The sequence below is a fragment of the Camelus dromedarius genome, chromosome 16 (genome assembly GCF_036321535.1).
Source record: "Camelus dromedarius isolate mCamDro1 chromosome 16, mCamDro1.pat, whole genome shotgun sequence".
NCBI classification, from domain to species: domain Eukaryota; kingdom Metazoa; phylum Chordata; class Mammalia; order Artiodactyla; family Camelidae; genus Camelus; species Camelus dromedarius.
In genome coordinates, this window is record NC_087451.1 from 26,055,119 (window position 1) to 26,078,904 (window position 23,786).

General features: G+C 64.2%; 1 protein-coding gene across 5 annotated transcripts in view; it reads right to left on the bottom strand.

Annotated features, from left to right (window-relative positions):
• The window catches only part of RAI1 (retinoic acid induced 1), a 101,868-nt gene that overhangs the window by 3,491 nt on the left and 74,591 nt on the right, over window positions 1-23,786 (bottom strand). For 3 of the 5 annotated variants that reach the window (XM_031467437.2, XM_064494808.1, XM_031467438.2), the window contains 2 exons: window positions 5,813-11,324; window positions 1,856-1,949 (listed from right to left, as the gene is read on the bottom strand). In XM_031467437.2, coding sequence (XP_031323297.2) covers window positions 1,856-1,949; window positions 5,813-11,308 — 5,590 coding nt within the window. In that variant the 5' untranslated portion in view covers window positions 11,309-11,324. Of the gene's footprint in view, window positions 1-1,068; window positions 1,211-1,855; window positions 1,950-5,812; window positions 11,325-11,771; window positions 12,481-23,786 lie in introns of those variants that run through there. The other 2 variants (XM_031467439.2, XM_064494809.1) reach the window with 2 other exon arrangements.

Genomic DNA, 23,786 nt, shown 5'->3' on the forward strand with positions numbered 1-23,786 from the left:
TGACAGCAGACCTGCACCCCTGGAAGAGATCATGGAGGTTGGGGTCTAAGCCTGGAAGGGCCAGTTGCTAGTACACTATCACTGCATTCTGCCCTGGACCTGCTCCTCCGCTGGGGGAGCTGGGTCCCGGACCTGCTCCTCCGCTAGGGGAAGCTGGGCACGTCCTTCTCATCCCTCACATCACAGCCCATGCTTCCGGGGCCTGGAAGCCTCTGGGATGCACCAGCAACCTTCTCTCCCATGACTGCAGTGCCCCGCTCTAGGCCCTCTCCCTGTCCCAGTCCCGGCGGCTCTACAGAGGCCCCTGTTACATGGGGAGTCCTTAAAAGCCTTCACTGGAAGCAGAGCTTGTTGCTCCAAGCCTGGTGTATATGTCCCACCACAAACTAGCGGCTGCCCACCTCCCTGATTTCTTGAGGACTGGCTCCAATGCCACCTCCTCCTAGAAGTCCTCCTGGATTCCCTCCCAACTCAAGATGAATCTCTCCCACAGCACACTCTCCTCCTTGTCTGGTCTCTGTAACTTTGGGCAAGGATCATGGTTTTCCTGCCTGTCTCACTCAGACATGAGCCCCCAGGAGACTGGAGGGGACGGAGCACAAGATGTGGCGCCTAACAGGGAGTCACACTCTGGTTCTATTCTGTCCCTGTGGCAGGTAAGGCAGCCTGTCTGTAAGGAAGCACCTGGAGGCAGCGCAGGGGCCTGAGGCCGGGCTGGCAGAGTGGGCACCAACGTAATCACTGCGGCAGGAAGGAGGCAGCTCGAGGCAGCTATTACTGGGAGTATGGCCACGTGTCTGGTGAAGTGGCCAAGTCCATGTTAAAATCTGGTTCACACTGCTTGCCGAGTGGGAGATGGAACTGGAGAGCACCTCCGCATCCTGCTCCAACTGCCCCCTCCCTGCAGGGTGCCAGCACCTCAGCCCTCGCCAAGGTGCTGTCATCACTCAGTCCCGTGTGTGCTTCTGCGGGCAGCTCAGTGGGGGCTGATGCTGAGCAGAGGGGTCCCTGGGAGTGGGGGTCCCACCGGGAGGTGCCTCTGCTCTGTCATCATGCGGTGGGGTTATGATAACCTCACCTCCCTTCCAGGCCAGAGAAGGGAGAGTAAGGGCGGGGGGTGGGGGGCAGAGGTCACAGGGGCCGGCCCCCAAATAGGACCAGGCTGCACTGTCTGGGTAGAGTTCAGAATGTCACTTCTTGCTCCAAACAGCTGCAGAAAGAAAACATTATTACAACGTCTGTTTTACAGGTGGAGAACTGAGTGTGGAGACAGACTGGACCTGCCCAGCCCACACACCAGGGTGTGGGGCTCCGGGCTCTCTGGCCCAGGGAAGCTGTATTCTGTGTGCCTGGTACTGGTAGGTGCCTGATAAATGCCCGTGGGACGAGTGAGTGAGTGAGTCGGGGGAGAGGAGGGCAGACACGGGGAGGCCTGCTCCTGCCCCCAGACACAACGCCCTGCTTAAAACCTTCTGTGGCTCTCCCCTGTAGCCAGGAGGAGTCTGCTTTGAATCTTACCTCCTCCCACTTCACTCAGTTTTTGTTACTGAAGTATATCCTTCCCCTTTGCTCAGCCCAATGAACCTCCTATTCAGGCTTCAAAGGCCCGGCCCCAGTATCCCTTCCTCTCTGAGGCCTGAGACCCCCCCCCCACCTCTGGGCATCCCTCCAATGGGTGGCTGGGCACTGATCATCCACATCACCAGCGCTGCCCAGCACAGGGCCCAGCTGAGAGAGACATGGGAAGATGAGGAATTGCTGGAGCGGCAGGTAGAAGTCGGGGGCCAAGGGGGCTGAGTTGGAGGAGCTGCACCCAGAGTCCCCACCTTTCCTGACCCCTCGGGCTGGCTCTTACCCGCGTCGCTGGCACACGGGTAATGGTATGTGTGGGTGCATCCTTTGTGGCAGCACCCGATGGTGGCCCCGGCTTCTTGGCAGCTGGAACAAGTCTGGTTGGGAGAGAAGGAAGACCAGTGAGTCTACAGCTGGGCGCTTGGCTCTGCCCCTGCTCCTTCCTCCCAAACGGGCCCAGAGACGTGGCGGAAGGAAGTGCAGCGTGGGACGTGCGTGCCTGCAGGGCTGCTTCCATGGCAGCCCTGGGCTGGCACCTTGGGTGGGGTTCTCCTGGGGTGGGAAAGTGACCGTTGCATGGACAAGCATGTGGGTCTTGGTGTCTCAGACCTGGGTGTGTGCGTCCCGGCTCGGACACCGTGCACTGCGTGACTCAGTCTTCCTGCCTTGTCTGTATGGTGGGGACACGCCTCCCTCACTGAGCGTTTATGAAGGTTAAATGAGCAACTCTCAGTGCCCAGCAGGTAACAGGCACTGCGGGCCAGCCTCCACCTGGCGGTGCTGGCAGCCATGGCCGCGGGGGTTTCCGTACACAGGGCCCAGCTTGCCCTCCCCCAGTGGCTCCCCCTACAGCCCTCGAGGTGAGTAGCTTTCCTGAACCCCACTTTACAGTGAAACTAAGGCTCCCACGCCAGGCCAGAGTGAGAAGCAACACTGAACCCAGAGTCAGATGCTTGACTTGGGGACAGGCCGACCCCCCCACCCCAGGGCCCAGGAGGAGGCAACAGCCGGGGCATGCACACAGCGCTCGCGTAAGCCCCAGGCCACAGGGCACGGCAGCTCGCCCGCAGTGGTCTGCTGAGCTTGGGGGCTGCACCAGGTTGGGCCCAGCTGTCTGTAGGTGGACGGAGAACAGGATGGCCCCCAGATCCCGGCACCACAGCCACACTGTGCGGTGGGGAGTGAGGTGAGGGAGGGAAGCCAAGAGGGTGGCAGGCCCACGCCCAGAGGCTGAGCCTCTGACACGAGTTACTACAGCTCATGACATGCCAGGCACGCAGTGGGGGGGGGGGGCTCCACCTCGTAACAACCCTATGGTGTTGGCATTAGCGTTTATTTTACCCAGGTTAGCAATGAGAGCTCAGAGAGGCCAAGTAACTCGCCTGAGGGCACACAGCCCCCTAGTGGCTGGGCTGGGCTTTGAGCCCAGCAACCCAGCTGGAGTGCAGGTGGGCTTCATCCCAGACCCTGGACCGAGGGGGACTGCCCACAGCAGCTGGGAGGCCAGGGGTGAGACTTCTCCCCCGTTACTGGGCTAGCCTGAGAAGTGCTGGGAATGGGCCCCCTGGCACCAGCTGGAGTGGGGCAGTGCAAGCTGGGGGCAAGGGTACATCCCAGAACACCAGGTGTTCACAAGATGCCTTCTGGGTGGGGCTGAGCGCTCTAGGGGATCTGCGGCCCAGTGTCCCCACCTCCTGATCCCCAAAGGGTGTGAGGCAGGGCACCCCCAGACCGGACCCACGTGTCCAGTCTGCAGCAGCCCTCAGGTGTTCTGATGGTGACAGAAACAGTGGGCTCCTCTCGCTGATGGCTTCTTGCCAGCCTGCCTGCACTGAGGCTCCCAAACCCCTGACACAGGTACTTTAGGGATGGAGACGGAGCCAGAGAGAGGCCTCAGGCCCTTCTGACACCCTGCTGCCCCTGGGTGTGAGATGGGGGTGGGGCCCAGTCGTTCTGGGAGGACGCAGACTCTGGGCAGACTGAAGTTCCAGGAGTTGGGGACGGCAGGGCTCAGGGACAGCAGGTGGTGTGGGGGCTTCCAGGTGGGGCAAAAAAAAAGGAAGAGGGTATCCCCTGTGGCCTGCACAGCTCTGCTCCTCCAGAGAGCAGGTGTGAAGGGTGGGAGGTGGGGGGCTGTACAGACACAGCCCCTACCGTGGAGGGGTTCAGGGTCAGGCCATCCAGGCACCCCCACGGTGCTGAGCCGGGCGCCCTGAGGTGCAGAAGGCAGTGACTTGCTGGGGCCACAGAACACCCTCAGCAGAGCTGGGATTGGAACTGGGACTCTGAGGCTGTGTGCTGCCACCAAACTCCAAGGCAGAAAGGGCCACGGTGGGGACAGGTGGCTGGGGGAGGCCTGGGCTGTCGGGGGGAGGGACTGAACCACGACCTGGGGAGCCCCAGCCCCTGCCGGTCCTTCAGGCCGTCTTCCAGGTGTGGCACTGCTTTCACAGGCCCTCTGAGCCCTGCCGGGCTGCTGGCCCTGCGCTGGCCCAGTCTGGCCGGGAGGCCCTTCTGACCCAAGTGTCGCTGGGGACCAGTGAACACCCCTACCCTGTTCTGGCCTTCCCAGGTGTGCTCCCAGCCGTGGGGCCGCCACGCCATTTCGGGAGGACGGTGCAGCGGCACAGCAGGCTGACGAGGCGCCGAGCGGAGGGCCAGCTCCAGCGCGCAACAGCTGTGTGACCCCAGGAAAGCAAGGCGTCACCCGGACCCCCACTTCCTCCTAGTCCGGGAGATCAAAGAGCCCCACACAGGCTGTGTAGGCGGCTCGGGAAAGACCAGGCTGGCCCCCTACCCAGACGGCGGGGCGGGGGGCCTGGATGCTGCTGGGGTGTGCATGGGGGTGGGGGCTGGCTGAGAGCTGGGCGTGTGGAGCTGAGGATGTGGTGCAGACCCTGGGTGCTTATAGGAGCCCCCCTCCTGGTGAATGGCAGTGGGGCAACGGCCCCCTGAACGGATCTGAGCATTGGTGTTATTCTTTAATGACCAGACACCTGCAGCTGCTTCAAGCCTGCTGGGAGGGAGAGAGAGAGGCAGAGACAGCAGGCCAGGAGAGGTAAGTGAGGACGGGGGCGAGGGCTCCAGGGCCCGGGGTCCGCAGTCAGGCCGGGAGGGCATGGAAGTGGCAGGTGTCCCGCGAGGCTGGGGAGGGGCACCTGGGCATGGAGAGGTCCCTAACCAGGTCCTGGCAGCAGAGTCAGATGCGGGAGACGAAGGCTGGGCGGCACAGCGGCCCCCCTGCTGGCCTGGGGCTGGTCAGCAAGGCTGGGGGCTGGAGGAGAAGCCGGTGTGCAGGCAGGGTGGGCGCAGAGCGGTGTGGGCTGAGAGCTGCGCAGTGCCCAGAATCACTCCACAGCAGCCTGGTGGGGCCGCACAGTGGCCCTGAGTGTGTGTCTGGGGGGTGGGAGCACAAGCCCCAGGAGGCTGTCCCCCCACCCAGCCCCAGGCGCCCACTGCTGACCACCTCCCGCTGGGACCAAGGGGCCTGCAGTGGCCTCCTGGCTGCCTGCTCACTCTGGCCCCTGCACACCTCCGAGGGGGGAGAGCCCTGTGGTAATGGGGTGACAGTCCCGCTGCTGGGGACGACACGGCTAGCACCGTCTAGCGGCCACTGTCGCAGTCCCGGCAGGTGGCCGTCGAGCACTGGACAGGCAGGCTTGGCTGTAACAGTGCGGTGTGCACTCCCCTAAGCCCCAGTCCCCTCCACAGGGACTGTCACGCCCACTTTAGAGATGAGGAAACCGGTGATCCAGGGGCAGCGCTGGGATCCGAACCAAGAAGCTGGCCCGAGTTCCTGCTCAGACCTCAGCCACTGCAGTTCCTCCGGGTGCATTTTAGGGCCTTGCGGGAAAGTGTCCTGGACCACCTGCCGCTGAGGGCCCTGTGCTCCGTGGGCATCGGAGCGGGGACACCTGCCTTGGTGGGTGCCTGGACCTTCAGTTCTGGGGCCCCTCATCCTCTGGGGCCTCAGTATCTCAGCTGAGGGCGTGAGCAGAGGGGCCAGGTGAGGGGAAGGTGAGTGCTGGGCTGGCCAGGCAGCGAGGGGGCTGCTGCGGGAGGTCAGGACAGGGGTGGGTGGGTGTGTCTTACCTCAGCCTGAGGTGTGCCTCCCTCCCCCATATTCATTTGTGATTGTAGGTATGTTTGGCCCAAAACCACAGTGCTACAGAGATGGCCGGCCTCTGGACTGCCTGCTTGCGGAACCCGAGGTCCCCACCCAGCCGGGCTGGCTGCTTACCATGTCCACGGCCACCTTCATGGCCTCCTGCAGCCCAAAGAGCTTCCCGGCCACCAGGTAGACCCCGCCCGTCCACACGGCGCAGGCCTCATGCACCCAGTGCTCCTGGGTGTCCCCGCCAGGTTCTGCCGGCGGCTCCTTGGTGCACTCATGCTTGCGGCTCTTGTCGGCTAGGGCTGCCTCCTCGCCGCCATCCACCCGACCGTCACAGCAGTAGCAACTCTGCAGCCGCCGGGACAGGCCCCGGGCGCTGGTGCGCAGGGAGCCCTGCTTGGCTGGGTCGGCCGGGCCGTCAGGCCTGGGGGGCTTCCCAGTGGTGGTGGCAGCAGCAGTGGCAGCTGGGCACTCGAGGCCTTTGAGTGTCCTCTCGAGAGGCAGCGAGGCCTCCTCGCAGGTGCCCTCCGGCCGCACCTTCTCCTTGAGTTTTGGCTTCTTTTTGGGGAGGCAGTGTTCGGGATAGTAGGGCCCACAGAGGTCCCCAAGGTCCTTGAAGTTGGCCGGGTTTTGGCAGAGGCAGCAAACAAGGCAAGAGGTACTCAGGGCCTTGGAAACCACGGGCCCCAGATGCATGGTGGAGGAGAGGGGCAGGGAGGGCCGAGGCTGCAGGACGGAGCCCCCAGGGAGCATGGCCAGGGAGGCCCCGGCCGCGTCCAAGGAGTAGGAGCAAGAGGATGAGGAAGAGGAAGTGGAGGAGGAAGGCTTCCTGTGGGGTTTGGGCTCCTCTCCAGGGGAGTTGACAACAGTGCACACGGTGGTGAATGCGTCCCGCTTCTCCACCCGCACGAAGGGCGAGAAGGCAGGGGTGCGGCTGTCTGCCCGCAGACGCTTGCAGGAAGAAATGTACTTGAGGCGGATTTCAGGCTCTGCGGGATCCAGGGGCAGCACCTGCTGCTGCCGCCGCCGCTTGGCACGCCCCTTACAGGGGGAGGAGCTGGCGTTCTTGGCCCGGCCCCGCGTCAGGCGCTTCCGCTTGGAATAGCCGCTGCAGCCGGCGTGGCCCAGCTGCTTCTGCGCCCTCGTCTGGGGCTGGCAGGGCCGGCCCTCGGGGGGCTGGGAGGCCAGGCCCAGCTCCTCTGTCTTTGGCTTCTTGCCTCCTCCACCACAGCTGTCCTCACTGGTACCCGGCGTGCCGTTGGCCCTGTCTCGGGGAGTCAGGAGCAGAGCCGGGCCTAGATGGGGCCGCTTCTCCAGGGAGCCTTTGGGGGGTCCGAGGGCTCCGGCCCGGCCTTTCCGGCTTCTCTTCTTAGGCGCCAGGGCAGTGCCCCCAGGCAGCAGGGCCTCTGGGGACATGAAGGCCTCAGTTTTGAAACAGTCGGTTGAGGACAGTTTCTTACTGTTCACAAGTTTGCCTTTTAAGGGTCTGTTGGTCGGATTTCTGCATAACAGGTCAGCCCCCAAAGTTGCCGGGAACTTCTGCCCGGTGCCCACGTTTAAGAGACCTTCTTCTGCCCCCAGAGGGCTGCCCCCGGCACTCTTGAGCCCCTTCTCAGGGAGGGAGGGACTCAGAGGATTCCCGGGTGGGGCCCCTGGTGCTTTGCACACGAACTTCTTCAGGCTGGGCGAGGTGATCTTCTGCACGATGGCCTCCAGCTTCAGGCCCCGGCCTTTCCGGGGCGGCAGCACCTTGGTCTTCATGGCCCCCTGGAAGGACGCCCGCGAGGCCAGCTTCAGGCAGGCGTCGGGGGTCTCTGGGGGCAGCGGCTTCACCGCGGGCTCACCGTCGCCCTTGGTGGGCTTGGCCTTCTTGGGAGAGGTCATCCTCTTGAAGAGGGTGGGGGAGCCCTCGGCCCCCGCCTCCTTCCCGTCGCTGACGGCGCCGCTGCGTAGGACCAGGTTCCGCTTCTTGGTGGGAATGGGCGCCATGAAGGCCGACTTCCTTTTGAGGGTGTGGAGGGGCCGATCGGAGAGCTTGCCGCCCGCTCCAGGCTTGGGGACCCTGGCCCGTTGGCCCACCCTGCCTTCCTTCTGGGGGCTGCCGGCGGCCTTGAACGTGGCAGGCAGGTGGTTGTTAGCCAGGAGCTTCTTGGCAGCGCGGCAGGCAGGGAGCCGGCTCTCCGAGGGCCGCCGCCGCTTGGAGTGGAAGGCCTCCTGGGTCCGCGTGCGGGACCGGAGGATCATGGGGCGCTGGTCTTTGCCTGGTGTGTCCGGCGAGTCTGTCTCCTTCGTCTTAGAGCCCATGGGGCTGCTGTCGGAGGCCACAGGCAGGGCGGCTGGGTTGCTGGGGCTGGATGCAGCCTTGGGAGAAGGCTTCCCCACCCGCTTGCCTGACTTGAAGGCGGCTCGCTGTTTGCCTCCCAGTTTGTCTGGGGGTGCCGGGGTAGTGGGCAGGCCTGGGGGGCCGGGTGTGCGGGGCTCGCTCAGGGCCGTGAAGGAGCGGGTGCACATCCTGGGGAGTCCATCTGAGGCCCCTCGGCCTGGGGCTCCCGCCCCTTCCATCTGTCCCTGTGGGGGCCCCGTGCAGGACTCGGGGAGCAGCAGGTCTTTGGGCAGCGCCGGCGCCCTGCACGGGGAGTCCTCAGCCTCAGGCAGCCCCCGCTGCACCCGCCGGCTCCGCAAGCTTTTGCCACGAGGCACGGGCTCTTTCTTAGCGATGGGAGCCTCGGGTACAGCGGGTTTGTTTGGCTTCTGGGCCAGGGAGGTGTCGGGGGCCAGGGTGGCGGAAGCCCCCGGAGCCAGCGCCCCATCAGGCCCTTCTTCCCCAGGCTTCATGTGGGACAGGGAGGACTCAAACCAGCTCTGGACCTTGGATTCGGCGCCCACAGTGGGGCCCAGCAGGATGACGGAGTCCCCAGAGAGAGGGCACGGGGAGCCCCAGCCGGCCTTGGGGTCCAGCACCTCCTCTACCTCCTCCTTGCCGCACATTAGTGGGGCCTTGGGCGACAGCGGGTCCTGCAGGCCCGGCCTCCGCTCGGGGCTGCCCAGGAGCTCGCACAGGGAGGAGTATTCCTCCTCCGCCTCCAGGTCCTCCTTCCTGCCGGTGGGCGGCAACAGCGGGAGGTCCCCGAAGTCCGCAGTGGAGCAGCAGTGCCGGCTGTCCTCCAGCCACCGGTCAGCCTTGCCCACCTCGGGGCACTGCAGCAGCCCGCCCGCCTCCTCCTTCACCCCACCCACCTCCTCCTGCTTGGAGTCCCGAGGCACCACGGCCTTCTCCCCCGGGGGCTCCTCCTCCTGGAAGCCCAGGCAGGCCGGAGCCTCATGGGCGGACTCCTGGCCAACGCCGTCCGCGGCCTTCCCGCCCTGCTCCAGACCCTTGGCGAGCTCACCGGGCTGCAGCCCCCACCGGGGACAAGCGTCCCCCAGGTTCTCCTCGGGCCAGGCAAAGGGGTTGGCGCTGTCCGCCGAGCTGGCGGTGGTCGTGTCGGGAAAGCAGTCAAACGCCGCTGTGGTGGAGTCGGAGGCGGCAGCCCCAAGGGTGGGCTTGGTGCCAAAGGAGAGGGGACCGGTGGTCTTCTTGGGGTCGGGGGTGGCGAAGCCCACAGACGGGTCTTCAAACAGCCCCGGGCTGAAGTCCTTGGCGCCCCCACCCTTATCCAGCTGCAGGGACCCAGGAAGGGCCTCTGGCTCCCCCGGCCTCGGCCATGCAGCCTTGGCCACAGAGTCCAGGCAGGCGCTGTGGTTCTCCAGCGAGAAGGGTGGCTTGCAGGCATCCTTGGCCAGGCTGGGCGCCTCGGCCCAGGCCTTGTCAGCCTTCTCGCCAACGGCCTCCTGCAGCCCTAGGATCTCGGAGGCCAGGTCCTCCTGCGCCAGGGCGCTGAGCAGCAGCCGCGGGCAGTCCCGTGCGCTGGCCACGAGCCTGGAGAAGCTGCCGAGCGGCAGGCCGCTGTGCAGACTCTGGAGGGAGTCGTCGGACTTGGTGGACACGTCGTCGGGCGAGGTCACGGAGCAGGTGGACACCGACTCGGGCTTGGCCTTGCAGCTGCTATTGACCCTGGCGGGGCTGCCGCGCGCCTGGCCGCAGTAGAGGAAGCCGCGCTCCAGCGGGTCCTCAGAGCCGCTCAGGTAGTCGGTCTCGGGCGGCTCGGCGTGGCTGGACTGCGGCGTGCTGCTCAGCGGCTCCGACAGCGGCGTGCCCACCGGCTCGGCTGAGTAGCCGCTGCCCTCGGGGCTGCAGTGCTGGCTCTTGTGCTGCTCCGGGGTCCGGGACGCCAGGTGCTTGACGCCCTTCTTCTGCGGCGCGGTGGCCTGAGAGAGCAGCAGCTGCTGGACCGTGGTGGACATGCTCTCCACCTGCGAGGTCAGCGCCGTGAGGCTCTGCAGGCTCAGATCTGACAGGAGCGTCTCAGGGAGCTTGTCCTTCTGCAAGGCCTTGCAGTTGCCGGCCTGGGCGTCCACGGAGCTGGCGGCGTCTGTCGGGGAGGGGTTGAGCAGGGGCATGAAGTGGCTGTGGTCGGTGAGGCCAGCAGGGAAGGCCCCGGCGCTGAGCGGCTGCTGGTTGTAGGGGAAGTTCTCCAGGTTGGGCATGAGCGGCGACGGGGTGGAGCTGTAGGAAGGGGAGCGGCCCACGGAGCGCGCGGGCGAGTGGCCAGAGCTGGGGCTAAAGGTCTGGTAGTACTGCTCCGGGGGCCTGACCGCTGCGTCCGGCTGGCAGAAGCCGGGGCCTTGCTGGCCGTAGTGTTGGTACTTGGCGAGGGTTTGGTAGTGCAGGCTCTCCTGGGCATGGTGGCGGCTCTGCAGGGCTTGCTGCTGCTGCTTCTGCGGGTCGTAGCTGAGGCGGCCGGACTGATAGGCATGAAGGTTCTGGACCCGCGGCCCTGGGGCCAGGCTGGAGCTGGCGGTCAGTGGCCTGTCGTGGGGCTGGGCGGACGGTGCTGTGCAACTCTTATAGGAATGGGACCCCTGCCCCCCGGCCTGGCCGGGGGAGGAGTAGGTGGAGGACGTGGGAAAGGACTGGGAGTGCTGGGGAAAGTGGCTGCCCTGGGGGAAGGGCAGAGGCGAGGCGAGATCGTTCTGCAGTTTCTGCCTCTGGAGCTTGGGATAGGCCAGGGGCTGTGGCAGCTGCGGCTGGACGTGCAGGGAGTGAGTCCGGAAGGGCAGCTGGGTGCCCTGCTCGGGGTACTGCCTGCCAGGCGGCACCGCCGTCTTTTTCAGCAGGTTCTCGTCATACTTGCCCACCCCACCTGGCAGGGGCTGTGGCTGGGGGGGTGGCGGCTGGGGGGCCCCCCAGGCCTGCAAGCTCTCCTCGCCTGAGTAGCGGCCGGGGAAGGGGCCGCTGTCCTGCACGTTGTAGCCTGGAAAGGCTGGCCGCCCGGGCAGGGCCTGCTGCGCGGGCAGGCCCTTGGTGCCGCGGGCTGTGCTGGCGGGCGTGCCTGCGCTGCCCTCGTAGCCCGGGTAGGGCTGCGGGCTGTAATAGTCCTTGGCCAGCAGCCGCTGCCGGTCACAGCTCAGCCCGGCCTGGCCCGGCTGCCTGCAGTTCTCCAGGCGAGACGGCTCCTGCGAGGTCTGCTGGTAGTTCTGCTGTTTGCCATGGAAACCACACCTTTCTCGAAAAGACTGCATGACTCGGGTGGGTTATCTGTGAAGAGAGAGGGGGAGAGGGCGGGCAGGCGGGCGGGGAGGGGAGGGGCAGAGGGACAGCAATTGAGACGGGCCATTTCCTTCCCTGCAGCCCGGCCCCCTCCCCTAAGCCTGAGCCTCCCCACTGGCTGTGCACATTGACAACTCCTGTGTCAGGGAGGTGTGCTCTGCCATTCCAGCTCCGACAGGGACCCGGACGGCCACCTAGGAGGGAGGAGCCACCTGGCTGCCCCGTCACTGGGGAGCTGCTCCCACTCCCGACTGGCTCCTCCCCCTCCTCGGCCCCTTCCCAAGGCTCCAAATCATTTAGCAGAGCAATTCCCGCTCCCCTGTCCCCTGGGGCTGCTGGATCCTGTAATCCAGTCCCAGCGCGGCAGTGTTCAAGCGTGACCCGGTGCGCTGCGGACTGAGGACGGCTCGCCCCAGGAGCCGCTCATGCAGGCACCTTTTCTGTCGCCGCCGTGCCACCTGGAACCTGTTCCTTCCAGCAGACCTTGATTAGGGGCCGCTGAGCCACTGCAGGGATAAAACATCCGCTTCTCTGGCTCCCAGGAACACAGGACGGCAAAACCTGCCCCCGGTTTTTGATATTGTAGGTGAGTAAACAGATTACGTGGCCCAGAGTGAGGCAGCGCCTGCTAAGGGGAGCGGGGGTGGTGGTGGAGCTGCAAACTCTCCACGCGTGAGGCAGCCCCGGCCCTCCTGCTCGGCTCTCCCCAGTCTGCAGGGCCAGAGTCAGGCCGAGAGCCCATCTGTTTATGATTTTAGGGGCCCAGGTGGGGGTCCAACCTGCCCCAAAGCAGGATCCAGGGTCAGGAAGTGACCCTGGGGTGGTGGGCCCTTCGGGGGCAGAGTGGCAGGATTCACACCGCCTCCCAGACCTCCCCAAGAGGACACACAGCTGGCCTTTTCAGGGCCCGTTCCCAACCCCAAAGAGGATGGGGGGCCAGCCATGGGGTCCAAGCTTCCAGGGCTATAGGAGGACGAGACAGGGATAAGGAGGACAGACCTGCAGACGTGAGAGGGGACAGGAGCCACATGAGGAGGGAGGAGGTCCGCCCCCCATTCACCCCGATCGCACCTTGAAGCCTTCCTCCTGTGGTGGGGGACAGGGTGCTGACCAGGGAGGAGGACCAAGCTGTGCAGGGCCAGCCCGGGGCGGTCGGCCAGCCCCAGGAGCCCTGGCAGCACAGCCCAGGCCCACCTCCCTGCCTGGGGAAGTCAGCTGGCCCGGCCTCTGGGATGGAAGCACCACAGTCCACGGAGAGGGACTGACCAGTTTACCACAGGACCCCAGCTTGGAGGAGCCCGCCCTTCTGACCCACTTCAGTCCATCCCGGTGGCTTGGATCAAACTACATGAGGTACTTGCTGCCACGCTGACCCAGAGCTGGAGGCAGCGCTCGGTTCTGGGCTCTGGCCCGGTGGCTCCCTGCCAGGTGACCTCTGCAGGGAAGCCAGACTGCTCGGGGCTCCCAGGCAGGTGGCCCCCTTCCCACCTCGGGCAGGCCCACGCGGGCACCCCCACAGTGCCCATGCCCCCGTCCTGCAGGTGGGGGCCACCTCCGCTCAGGTGTCCCCTGCAGGAAGGCAAAGGCAGCAGAGGCCCCCAGCCCAAGGGCACCGCGCCCTGCCCTGCCCTCCCCGGCCATGTTTATGAGCCCGGGATTCACAAACTGGGGGCTGTTCAGAAGGCTGCGCCTCGTATATCTGCACAAATTACATTTCGGCTTTTATTAGTCCCAGACCGCTCTCATTTCCTGCTGAGTGTCCTGTGGATATCATTAACATTTCTACAGCTTAAAAAAAATTTTTTTTCACATTCTCCAAAATGCATTACCAGAAACATTACTTAAGAAGAGAGAATGCTATGACCACTGCCCCCCCCCCCCGTTTAATCAGTCCAGCTGCTGCATCTTGTAATTGCACCGAGCCGTATGACAGCGGGCTTCCCAGTACACAGGAGCAGCTGGACGCGCTGAGGGCATCTATCTCTGAGAAAAGACAGTTCAATTAAAACACGAGAAGCCCAGTGCCTGACGAAGAACGCAGGCAGAGACGCTCACCCCAGCACCACCCTCCAACCCCAGGTGGGGGGGGTGCAGGCACAAAGGCACGACCACCTCCTGGAGCCAGCCAGGCCCCGGCCCACCAGCTCTGCCAGGAGGCAGTGGGGCTCTGCCTCTCTAGGAGCTGCCTCAGGCCTGCCATGGGCCCCGTTGTTATTAATTACTATGCTTATGATTACTTTCCAAGACCACTAAAAGAGGACAGGAGGGAGGGAGGGAGGCAGGCAGAGAGCTGGGGTGGGCAGTGGCAGGAAGGGGGCAGAAAGGGGCACCCTCGGCAGGGAGATGGCGACCTTTGAACCCAGGTGGAGGGCAGGGAGCAGCGGTGGGGCCAGGCTGAGGGTTTGGCCTCTGTGCCTTCTGCTGGAGGGAGAAGGGGTGGGGGTCAGGGGAGGACACCTGCTCACACACCTTCAGAAGACTCCCGGTCCAGCCCGGCCTCCCCATCCCTGCTTCCCCTCCCCCTTCTCCCAGACACTTGGTCAAGGCCACCGGCAGGGAGGGAGGAAGAGGCCAGTCTCCACGGTCCTCTAAGCGCCAGAGACGTCTGTGCCCCTGTGGTGACCCCTGGAAGCTGGCCTCCCAGGCCACTGGGCCAGGGAGCAGGCCAGGGGCAGGGAGAAACAGCACAAGGCTGGGCCAGGGTCCAGGCGGCACATCCAACGCCCCAGGACATCCCTACACAGCGATGGGTCTCACTGCTCCCCCAGCCATGAAATGGGGGGACCGGAAAGGGGGGCTGTGATGAGCCAGACACCCCCTGCAAGGCCAGCAGCCCAGGTGAACCAGGGCCCAGCCCTTCCTGCAGGCGAGGCCCACGGCTCTGCTCGGCGCTCCCCACCCCAGCCCAGCAGGGGCCACAGGCCCCGGGGGGGCAGAGGCAGTGTGGCCAGGGGTGCCTGCTCCCACCGTGTTCACACACAGACTTACTTGTTCTGCCCTCTGACAGAGAGAGGGGCGGCTCAGGGGGACCAGGACCCGAGTGTGAGCCCGCCCACAGGGAAGCTCCTTCTGATGCGCGTGGGGCCACATCTTCTCACCCAGAAGTCCCACCTCAGAAGGCATCTTGGAGCAAGACCGCAAGAAGACTCTGGCAGGAAAGGAGCGGGGCACCTCCCAGCTCCCCTCCACCACCTGGGAGACCGGGAAGCCACCTTAGTCCCCCATTCAAGGAGTCAGACCCACCGTGGGGGTCTACTCATGGGCCACGGTGGTCCCTGGCTGTGGGCTGTCCCCTTCTCAGAGATCAGTCATCGGGGCCCATCCCGCCTCTCCAGCCCCCGAGGTCAGGGAGATGGGCCCAGCGTGGGCCAGCGCCGGGTAGCTCCCACAGGAACCTGAGGGCTCCAGGCTGGGAGGCTGTGGCTGGAAGCGGTGCCTGAGAGGGAGGGGCAGAGAGGAAGCTCTGTTCCCCAGCAGCTGCTCTGGGGCCGCTGGTTCCATCCCACCCACTTACCTAAGGTTGTTTTATGACCTGGTTTCCTGATTTGTAGCTGCAGGGAGAAAATTTAAAAACCCAACCCACTCAAGGGCTGGGAACAAGGAAGGAGGGGAAAGTTACCTGCACTGGGAGGCTGGGGGTGGGGGTGTCCCAGGAGGAGCGGAGAAGGTGGGACCCCTTGGGCCTCCCCATCTGCTGTGGGTGATGAATAATAACTAGGAAACTCTGATTAAAGTGATAAATCAAGAGTCAGATTTATTGCTGTCCTGTGGGGTCTACTTTGAGTCTCAAGGGCCTGGCTTGAATGGGGGGTGGTTTCCAAGGAGTCCCTCAGACAAGACAGCTGGGTGCCCGCAGGCCTCTGGGACGGGTAGGGTTCTAGGGCCAAGCACAGGGAGAGGCTGGCGTGGGGCAGAGGGGCACCATCCAGAGAACAAGGCAGCCGCCACCCTGCAGTGGGGCCTCCCAAGACCGCCGCATAAGGGCAACACCCCCAACACACTTGGTGCACACCCGTCCTTACTCGCGGACACCAGCGGGAGAACCCCACAGGTCCAACACACTGTCCTGTGCAGGGCCTGGGGGACAGGCTGGAGGCCCCGCCTGTTAAGGGACGAGCTGTAGGGTGAGAGGGGCAGGAGGACAGCCAGGCTCCTAAGTGAGGCCTAGGTGAGGCAGGGGCCCTGGGGCTCCTGGGAGGATGTCTGAATGGGGGGTGAGGCTTCTGGACTCTCCAGATGTTTATAAAGCCTTCCCTCAAAGCTCACCAACGCAGCCTTCTCCAAGGACCCCGCTGTGGAGATAGCTGGGACCTCAGGAGCCACGGGAATGGGAGCCTCCCCCCAGGGTCTAACCCAACAGAAGGACGGCCCGCCCCGCCTGCACCACCGCCCCGGACACCACCTGAGCACCACTGCTAGTTCCCTGAGGTGCCCATCCAGGAAGGAAGCCGCGACCCTACTTCTTGGAGTGGGGTAACGTGCTAAGTTCCCATCCACTGCACAGTGAGTGTCTGCTGGCTTTGAGGGGAGGCAGAGAAAGCCAGAAGAGAGCCCAACCTCTCACCCCAGCCTTGTCCTCGACACCCTGTGTGCTCCACCCACCTTGCCGTCCTGAGTAGGAGGAAGTGCACCAAGGTGCCAAGCTGATGGTGTGGCTGGCCGCACACTTCGTGGCAGTAAGCAAGCCTTTCACCTCCCTGAGCCTCAGGGCCTTTGCACTGCCTTTCCTCTGCTGGGAATACCATTCTCAGGTAATCTACATGGCTCCCCTGGCTCCCTGGGCTCCAAACCTTTGCTTATGTCACCTTCTCAGAGAGCTGTCACTAACCAGTATGTTTGAAACTCACTCTGCCCCCAACCCCCACTTCTGCTCCAAGGTAATAAGCCATATACAGCTAGCTGGTTTTATTACTGGCCCTTCCACTTTAGAAAGTAAGTTCCATGAGACCAGGGATTTTTGCCTGTTTTGTTCACAGCCATACCTCCAAGTCCCCGAACAATCACTCTTTGAATGTATAAAATGTCACATCAACCCTATGAAAATACCCAGAATAGTGGGTGGAGGAACAGAGCACAAACGGGGGGCGGGGGGGGGGCTCGTGGCTGCAACTCCTCCTCACCCTTAGGCCCCGCAGGTGAGACACTGGGCAGCAGGCACACACAGAGGGAGGTGAGCCACTCCAGCAGGTGCTGCCTTGTGGGAACGAGGGCCCAGGGTACCAGGGCCTCTGAGCACTTTACAGAAAAGGGAACCTCTCATTTAAAAAGTGTTATCAACCAAGTAAAAAGTTTAACACCGAGATCAAGAGAACTGGTCTGTGGGCTGTATTTGATCACAAACTCCCAGGTGTCCAGGGCAGATGGACCTTGGCCCGGCTGTGGCAGGTGAAGGAGAACAGGAGCTTCCAGAACCTTCTCTGGCCTCTGGGAGAAGCCCTGGGACCAGCATGAACCAGTTAAGCTGTGAAGCCCAAGGACGAGGACTGTGGGCTCGAGTGGGGGCCCTAAGGGAGGTGGGGTGCGGCAGCCTTGGGAAGAGGGTGCAGAGAGATGGGGCGGCGGGAGGCCTGAGGCCCACAGCAGTGGTCATCCCTTCCTCCAGACCTTCTACCCCAGGCACGGATGAAGCCCTGCCACCTCCCCACTGGCCAATTCCCTGCAGGGCTCCCCAGTGGCGCTCATCACATCAGTAATTACGTAATTAATGGTCTAATGAGCCGTTTCCAAGTGATCCCTCACTGGAATGCACTCTGATGAGGGCAGGGGCTTCATTTGTTGAGTCCTAGGCCCTAACCCTAGAAACTGACCTGAGCAGATGTCTATTAAATGCTGCCTGGATGGACGGACAGGTGGGATGGGTGAGGCCACGTTACCCAACCCTCACCACAGCCCTAACCTGCAAAGCCTGGGGACAAGGTTGATGAGACAGGCCGTGAGGCCAGGACACATGCAACAGCCAGCCAGGAAGGGAAGCTTATGTTCAGCCCTCCACTGCCCACAGGCCACGGTCCCTCTTGCGCCTGAGCCCGTCAAACTCCGCTTACAGTTTGCGCAGGGGCCGAGAGTCCAGGGGAGAAAGCAGCATGGCTCTTGCCCTCCGGAGGCCGACAGACACACAGACAACTGCGGTGCTGAGATACCCAGGTGGGGAGAGGTGGGGGCCAGGGCAGGCTGGAAGGAGGGTACCTAACTATCAGACGAAGGAGCAGCCTGCATGAGGCTGGAGGCAGGACGGAGCAAGCGGGGTGACTAAGGTCATTGCCCCTCCCCCACCTCAGATGGCCTGGCAGCTGCAGCCAGGGGTCAAATGCCTTCTGTCCTCATGGTGCCAATACCCAGCCATCCTTCAAAGTCACCCCCTTTTGTTAGCTGCCCGCATCCTGCTCTCGGGAAGGGCCACTCTCCCCCACTCCTCAGGGCTCACTGGCCTGTGGCCCAAGCTCGAGGGGGTCTCTGGCTTGTTTCTGATGGGGGACGCCACTACTCTGTCCCCTCCCGGCCAACAGGGCCAGATGCTACAGGCAGGGAGCCACCAGAAGCCACTTTCCGCAGAGCGCACTGGAGGTCAAGCCTCCTCCTCCTGCAGAAGCCCAGAAAAGGGCAGCACCTTGTCCAGGAGGTCCAGCAGGGCTGAGACCCCTCAGCAGCTCTACCCCAGAGGACCCCTCTGCCAACCAGAAAATGAATCCGGAGCTGGGGACCGAAAGTGGGGGGCCAGGGCCTCCACTTGGATACCCAGCTTCCCAGAAGAGTCAGGGGACCCCCTCACTTCCCAGCCTGGGCAGAACCTCCCCTCCCTTCCCTGCCTCTGACACCCTGTCCATGCAGCATCCTGACAGCCCCTCCCAGATGCGTTCCACCCGGGGAGCCAGGGAATTGGCGCCCCCTCCCTCCACCCAGCCCCAGGGGAGGAAGCCGCCTGTCAGGCCGCCACGGCGTGTCAAATCCTCTTGCTGCCTAATTGTGAGACGGCGGCGTTTAAAGAAACGCTTTTCTGGCCGCCTGCCACACCGCAAACTGCTTGGTATAATTTTATTATTAAGGAGAGAGAAAAAGAGGGAGGGGGTTGGAAGAGAGGGAGAGAGAGAGAAAGGGGGAGAGAGGAGGAAATTGCTTAGTCCGAGTCAGCTGGTGGAGTATTCTGCTCAATGTGAAAGCGGGCCGGCTTTCCAGTTGGCAAGCTGACTTCGTTAATTGCGCATTCAGTCTCTACTTAGGGTAATTGAAACGAAGCGGGGCCCAGGTCTGACAATTAGGGTCTGCGACGAGGCCATTAACCCTTTCGCCCCCGCCCCCGCGGATCCCACGCACCGCGAGGAGCGGGGTTGGGGGGCGCGCGCCCCAGTGCCAGCAGAGTTAACACGGCGCGGGAGCTGGGCGCGGGCCGAGCGGGGGATGGGGAGCCGCGCAGGGTGTGCGAGGGTGTTTGCGGCCTCCCCGCCCCCCGCCCCCGCAGCCCCCGCAACAGATGTTTTAGCCGTGTAAGACAAAGGCAGAGCGCCTGCCGCTGCCGGGAGAAAATCCGCAGGACTCCCTCAGGGGCAGGTAAAATTTCACCTTCTATTTGAGATCCCCCTGCCCGCCCCCGCCCGGTTTCCCGGCCTCTGCGCCAATCCGGAAAGCGCCACCAAAGACGCCGCGCCGCCGCCTCCGCCGCCCAACCCGCTGACCCCAGCAAGGTCGCGGCGACCTCGGGCTCCGCCAACCGCGCGCCCGCCCGTGCTCCGCCGGCGAGGGGCACCTCCCGCGCCGGTCCCTCCTGGGGCGCCCTGGTCCACGATCCCGCGATCGGAGGCGCCGGGAGCGAGGAAGGGGCGCTTTTCTCGCCACGAGGCGGAGGCGGTGCTGGACGCTGAGCGCCTCCCTCCTGCCCGCGCTGGGACCCCGGGGGCTGGGCCCCCCCCCCCGGCCCCCATCATTCATCTCCCTGATTCCTGCTGTAGCCGCCCTCGGAAGTCAGCCGAGTGAAGCAGCTGTTCCTTGCACACTCCACTTGACCAAAGATGATGATAAATGAGGCCCGGGCTGCGTCGGGGACGCGGCGGTGGCCGCGAGGGGCGCGCAAGGCGGGGCGTACCGCCCGCACCCCTTCTCTGCGCCTTGGGAAGGGAGAGGACGCGAAGGACAGACGCTGCCGGGCAAAACCAAAGGCCCGCACTCCCCTTCCGGCGCCCTGCGCTACACCAGCGCCGGCGGAGAGGTGCGCCCTGAGCACCGGGGCCTAGGCGGAGACCCCTCCTAGCGGTGGCGCGGCTGTCCGGCTGCTCGGCTCTCGCCGGCCCTGCCCACCCCCAGGCTCCGGTGCCCCAGCCCCCACCGCGCCGGGGCGCCCCCTCCCCGCGCCTCAAACCTATTAACACTCGTAAATAATGAATAATGGAGCGCTTCCCTCCGCCGAGCGAGGGTGCGGGCGGGGCCGCCGCCAGCTGCACCCTGTCCTGGGGAGGGGGCGCCCCGGCCCGGCGCGGGGGTCGGGCGCGCGGCCCCGCACACGTGCAGCCGCGGCGCGCAGGCGGGCACTACGCCCGCCGAGGAGGGGGAATCCCGCTCTGCTCTCCCCAACGCCACCTCCCCTGGAGTCCTCTGGCACCGAACGAGGCGAGAGAGCGCGCGCGAGCTTCCCAGCCGGAGAGGGTTATTTTTAACCTGCCCCCCTTTCCGTATCTGCCTCTCGGGTTTGCGCGCCCGCCCGCCCTCCCCAGCAGCCGAGGACGCGGGCTCCTTACCTCGCTCGACGGCTCCGGACTCTGAGCGCCTCCCCCGGCCTGCGGCCCCCGCCCCTGCACGGGCATCGCGCGGCTAAATCTCAGCCTGGAAAGGACCGATTAGGAGCCGCGTGCCTTTCTGCGAAATATTGGAACCGGCTGGGGTGGGGGCGGGGAGCCCGGCGCACTCGTCCCCTCGCCTCCCTCCGCGCTCGCCGTGGATGCGAGGCGGCTCGGTTCTCCCTCCGCAAACGCCGGGCGGCCCGGCCGGGGCTCCGAGCCCCCCTTTGGTTCTCGCCCTTCTCTCTTCAACGCCCACCCTTCTTCAGTCATCGACGAAGCTGGAGCTTCTAACACACGGACCCTCCGGCAGCGGCGGCGCCAAGTGGGGCGCTGCCTCCCCCATCCCCAGCCTCCTCCCTAAGCCACTCCAAACAAACACACCATTTAAACAGCAGCGGCCTTGCACACCAGCAACTTCAAGGCAGAACCGCCCGTGCCTGGGCCAGGGGCGCACCGGGGGCCCCCTCCTGGGGCCCCCTCACCCATTCCTCCCTCCCAGCCCCTTCCCCCACCCCTCCCTCCCAGCCCCTTCCCCAACAGGCCCAGCAGCTCCGACCCCCCGCCCCCTTCCTCAGGGGCCTGAGGCACAGGAAGTTCACGTCCACTCCCATTACCCTGCCCTCCAAAAGGCCACCCACCCAAACCCCAGCCTGTCCTTCCCCCCAAAGGAGGGGGCGCAGAGGAGCTGGCTGAGCCCAGGAACCCCTGGGGGCTTTGACTGGTTCAGTCACTTGACATTTTCCAGACTCTGCTCAGGTCCAATCCTGGAGACCCACAGGCATAGACCCCTGACCACCTCCCTCCTGAATGACGTGGGGGCAAAAGAAACCGCTGCAAAACAGGGGGGCCTGGGGGGAGCACTGGGCTGGGAAGAGCGGGAAAGGGCCTTCCAGCCCAGTGGCAGCGAAGAACATGGCCTGTTCCAGAACAGGGCCAGATTTCTCTCCCCAGCTTAGCTGAAGGGCGGGCAGGGGTAGGGGTGTGTGTGTGTGTGTGTGTGTGTGTGTGTGTGCGCGGCGGTGGGTGTTGGCTGGGCCCCCACCCCAAGGAAGCAGCCTCTGGCCAGAATTACCACAGAGAAGTAAGAAGCCTGGCTGGCTGGGGGAGAGAGGGGTGTAATCCAGATGTGAGGACAGCTGGTCTGGTGACACCCTTGGGCCAAGTGGCTGGAGCAGGGGGCCTAGCTTGGCCTGGAGGCAAGGCACTTTGGGGGGAGGAGGGCCCTGAGCACATGCAGGGCCTGGCAGAGCAGAGGGAGGTTCTCCAGGGGTTTCTGCCCCCAGCTAGTCTAGATACATTGGGCCTGCTCACATCTCAGAAGTTCCCAGTGACCCTCAGACTGCTGGAGTGGGTCTAACAGCAGCAGCATGGGACAGCCTGCCCTCTGCCCTACCACGGCCAAGGTGCCCTCAAACTGCCCTTCTGGGAGGTGACATTACCTCTCATTTCACAGATGTGGAAGCTGAGCTCCAGAGTGGGGACAGGGCCACCGTGGGAGTCCTCTCCACTGTGGGCCTGTGGGTGGGGCATGCATGTTTGCTTTGCTTCCCAGCTGCTGGGCACCGGGGAGGTGTCCCCAGGCTCAAGGGCATGAGCTGCCAATGGGTGACAGTGAAGCCCTGACTGGCTCCTTTGGAAGTTTTAGAAAATTGGATTTTTTTCGGGAGGAAAAAAAAAGCACAGGGGTTGGCATGGCGGGGAGGTGGAGAGAGAACTCACACTGCCTGCCGCCACCACAGCCCCGCCCCCAGCTTCCTCCCGAAGGCCCAGCCACCCGAGGTACCAGGCCCCTCCTGAAGGCCCGTCTGCAGCTCAAGTGTAACGTCCCAGGGCCCTGTACCAGCACTCTCTGAATGTGTGAAGCTCTTGGGGTGATGAATACATTGCCACTTCACTCAGGGCCTGGTGGCTTCGGGCCATTCTAGCCCCCACCCCCGCCCCCAGCAAACAACAGACAGCCCCTATTGTGTTATTAAAGAGGGTCTCCACCTTGAGGCTGGATTCTGGGCAGGTGGGGGGACCCCTTCCAGATGAACAGCTGGGGCTACCTGGCTCCCCTGCTGCCCCTCGGCTGGGAAGGGAGCTTCCGTTTCCAGGCATGGCTGGGATGGACCGCCCGCTGCCCCCAGCTTCCCCTGGGAGGGAGTGGGAGTGGGTCCTGGCCAGCCCCCGAAACACGTAGCCTGGTGACCAGCAGCACTGGCCTTCAGGGAAAGCAGACCACGAGTTCTGGTCCAGCGGCTGATCCCGAGACAGCCTGGGACCACTTTCCTCAGGACGGAAAATATTTGCCTTTGGTTTTCCGCTGCTGCCTCATCCCAGCCGACTTCCCCTCCTCCACACAGCCACGAAACATGGAGGTGCTTGAGAGCAGAACCGAGGCGAGGGCAGCTGTCTGAGCCCAGTGTCCAGCTGTCTGAGCAGCACGCTTCCTCCCAGGGTGGATGGAGTACTTTCTGCCCGTGTTCTGGGCTCTTGTTTTCTCTGCCTGCAGCTGCAGGCCCAGCCCCCTCGGGCCTCACCTCCCAACTAGACCAGACCCTTCCAGACCTCCCCCTTGGCCCCCATCCTGGGCTTCCCACCACTCAGCATCAGGGGAAGAGCCTCTTCCAGCGGCACACAGCTAACTCACGTTACAGACTCTGGAGAGCCCTGTTCTGGAAAGTTGCAGGGGAGACCCCCTGGTCGGTCTGCGATGCCCGTGACCTCATGGAGAGTGGCAATCTTCTGCCCCTGAGATGGGGGCTCTAGAGAGATGTCAGTGTCACGCCGGCCAGGCCAGCCAATTGTGAGGGCTCAGTGGAGGCTGGCTAAGCAGCTCTGGGGTACAGGGAGTTATCACCGGTCCCTACCCCGTCCCCACCCTGATGTAAAGACCTGGGGCCTGATGCCCCAGAGCTCTGAGTTCCAGTCTCAGCTCTGCTCACTATCTGCTGCGTGGCCTTGGGCAATTCACTTGCCATCTCTGAGCCTCATGGTCCTTACCTGTAACCTGCCCTTCCCAAGGCCACACTGACAGGGTTCCCGCGAGACTGTGGGAGATGCTGTGCTTGGCGCCTGGGGGAGGCATCCTAAAAGGTGGCAACTCCCAGCGCTCCAGTTCTGTCCAGACGGGACAAGGCCACCCCTTGCACTGCCTCTGCCTCCCAGGGAGCTGAGTGTGAGCTGAGGTCTTCAGGGAGGGCCTTATAAGGGCTGACACCCCCAGGGCAGGGGAGGGCTTCTGGGACTGAGATTAAGGTCTGTCCACGGACCATGTCCTGTCCCCCGTGGCAGGTGGGCTGTCTTCCCGGCTGGAGCCTTGGTGTCTCTCACCCACTGCCGTGGGTGTCTCAGATGGAGAGTGTGACCTGCTGGGTGCAGGACAGGGCCTGGGCTTCTGCACTTCCAGCAACCTCACTTCAGGTGAGGCTGACTCCGCCAGCCTGTGGGCCACACTGGGCCGCAGGCACTCGGCCCTCGGAGACTCCGGTCCTGCCTTGTCCCAGAGGCCGGGCTCGGCGAGGGGGTTCGCATCCTGTCCTGTCTGAGGAAGGCAGTCCAAGACCCAGGGCCAGGCTGTGGCTCAGCCCTCCCGCTCCCACCCCTTCCACCCCCCGACCCGACCCCCTCCAGGGGTCCAAGCACGGGCCACAGTCCTGGGGCAGAGGGCTCACCCATACAAACAGGAAACAGCTCTTCC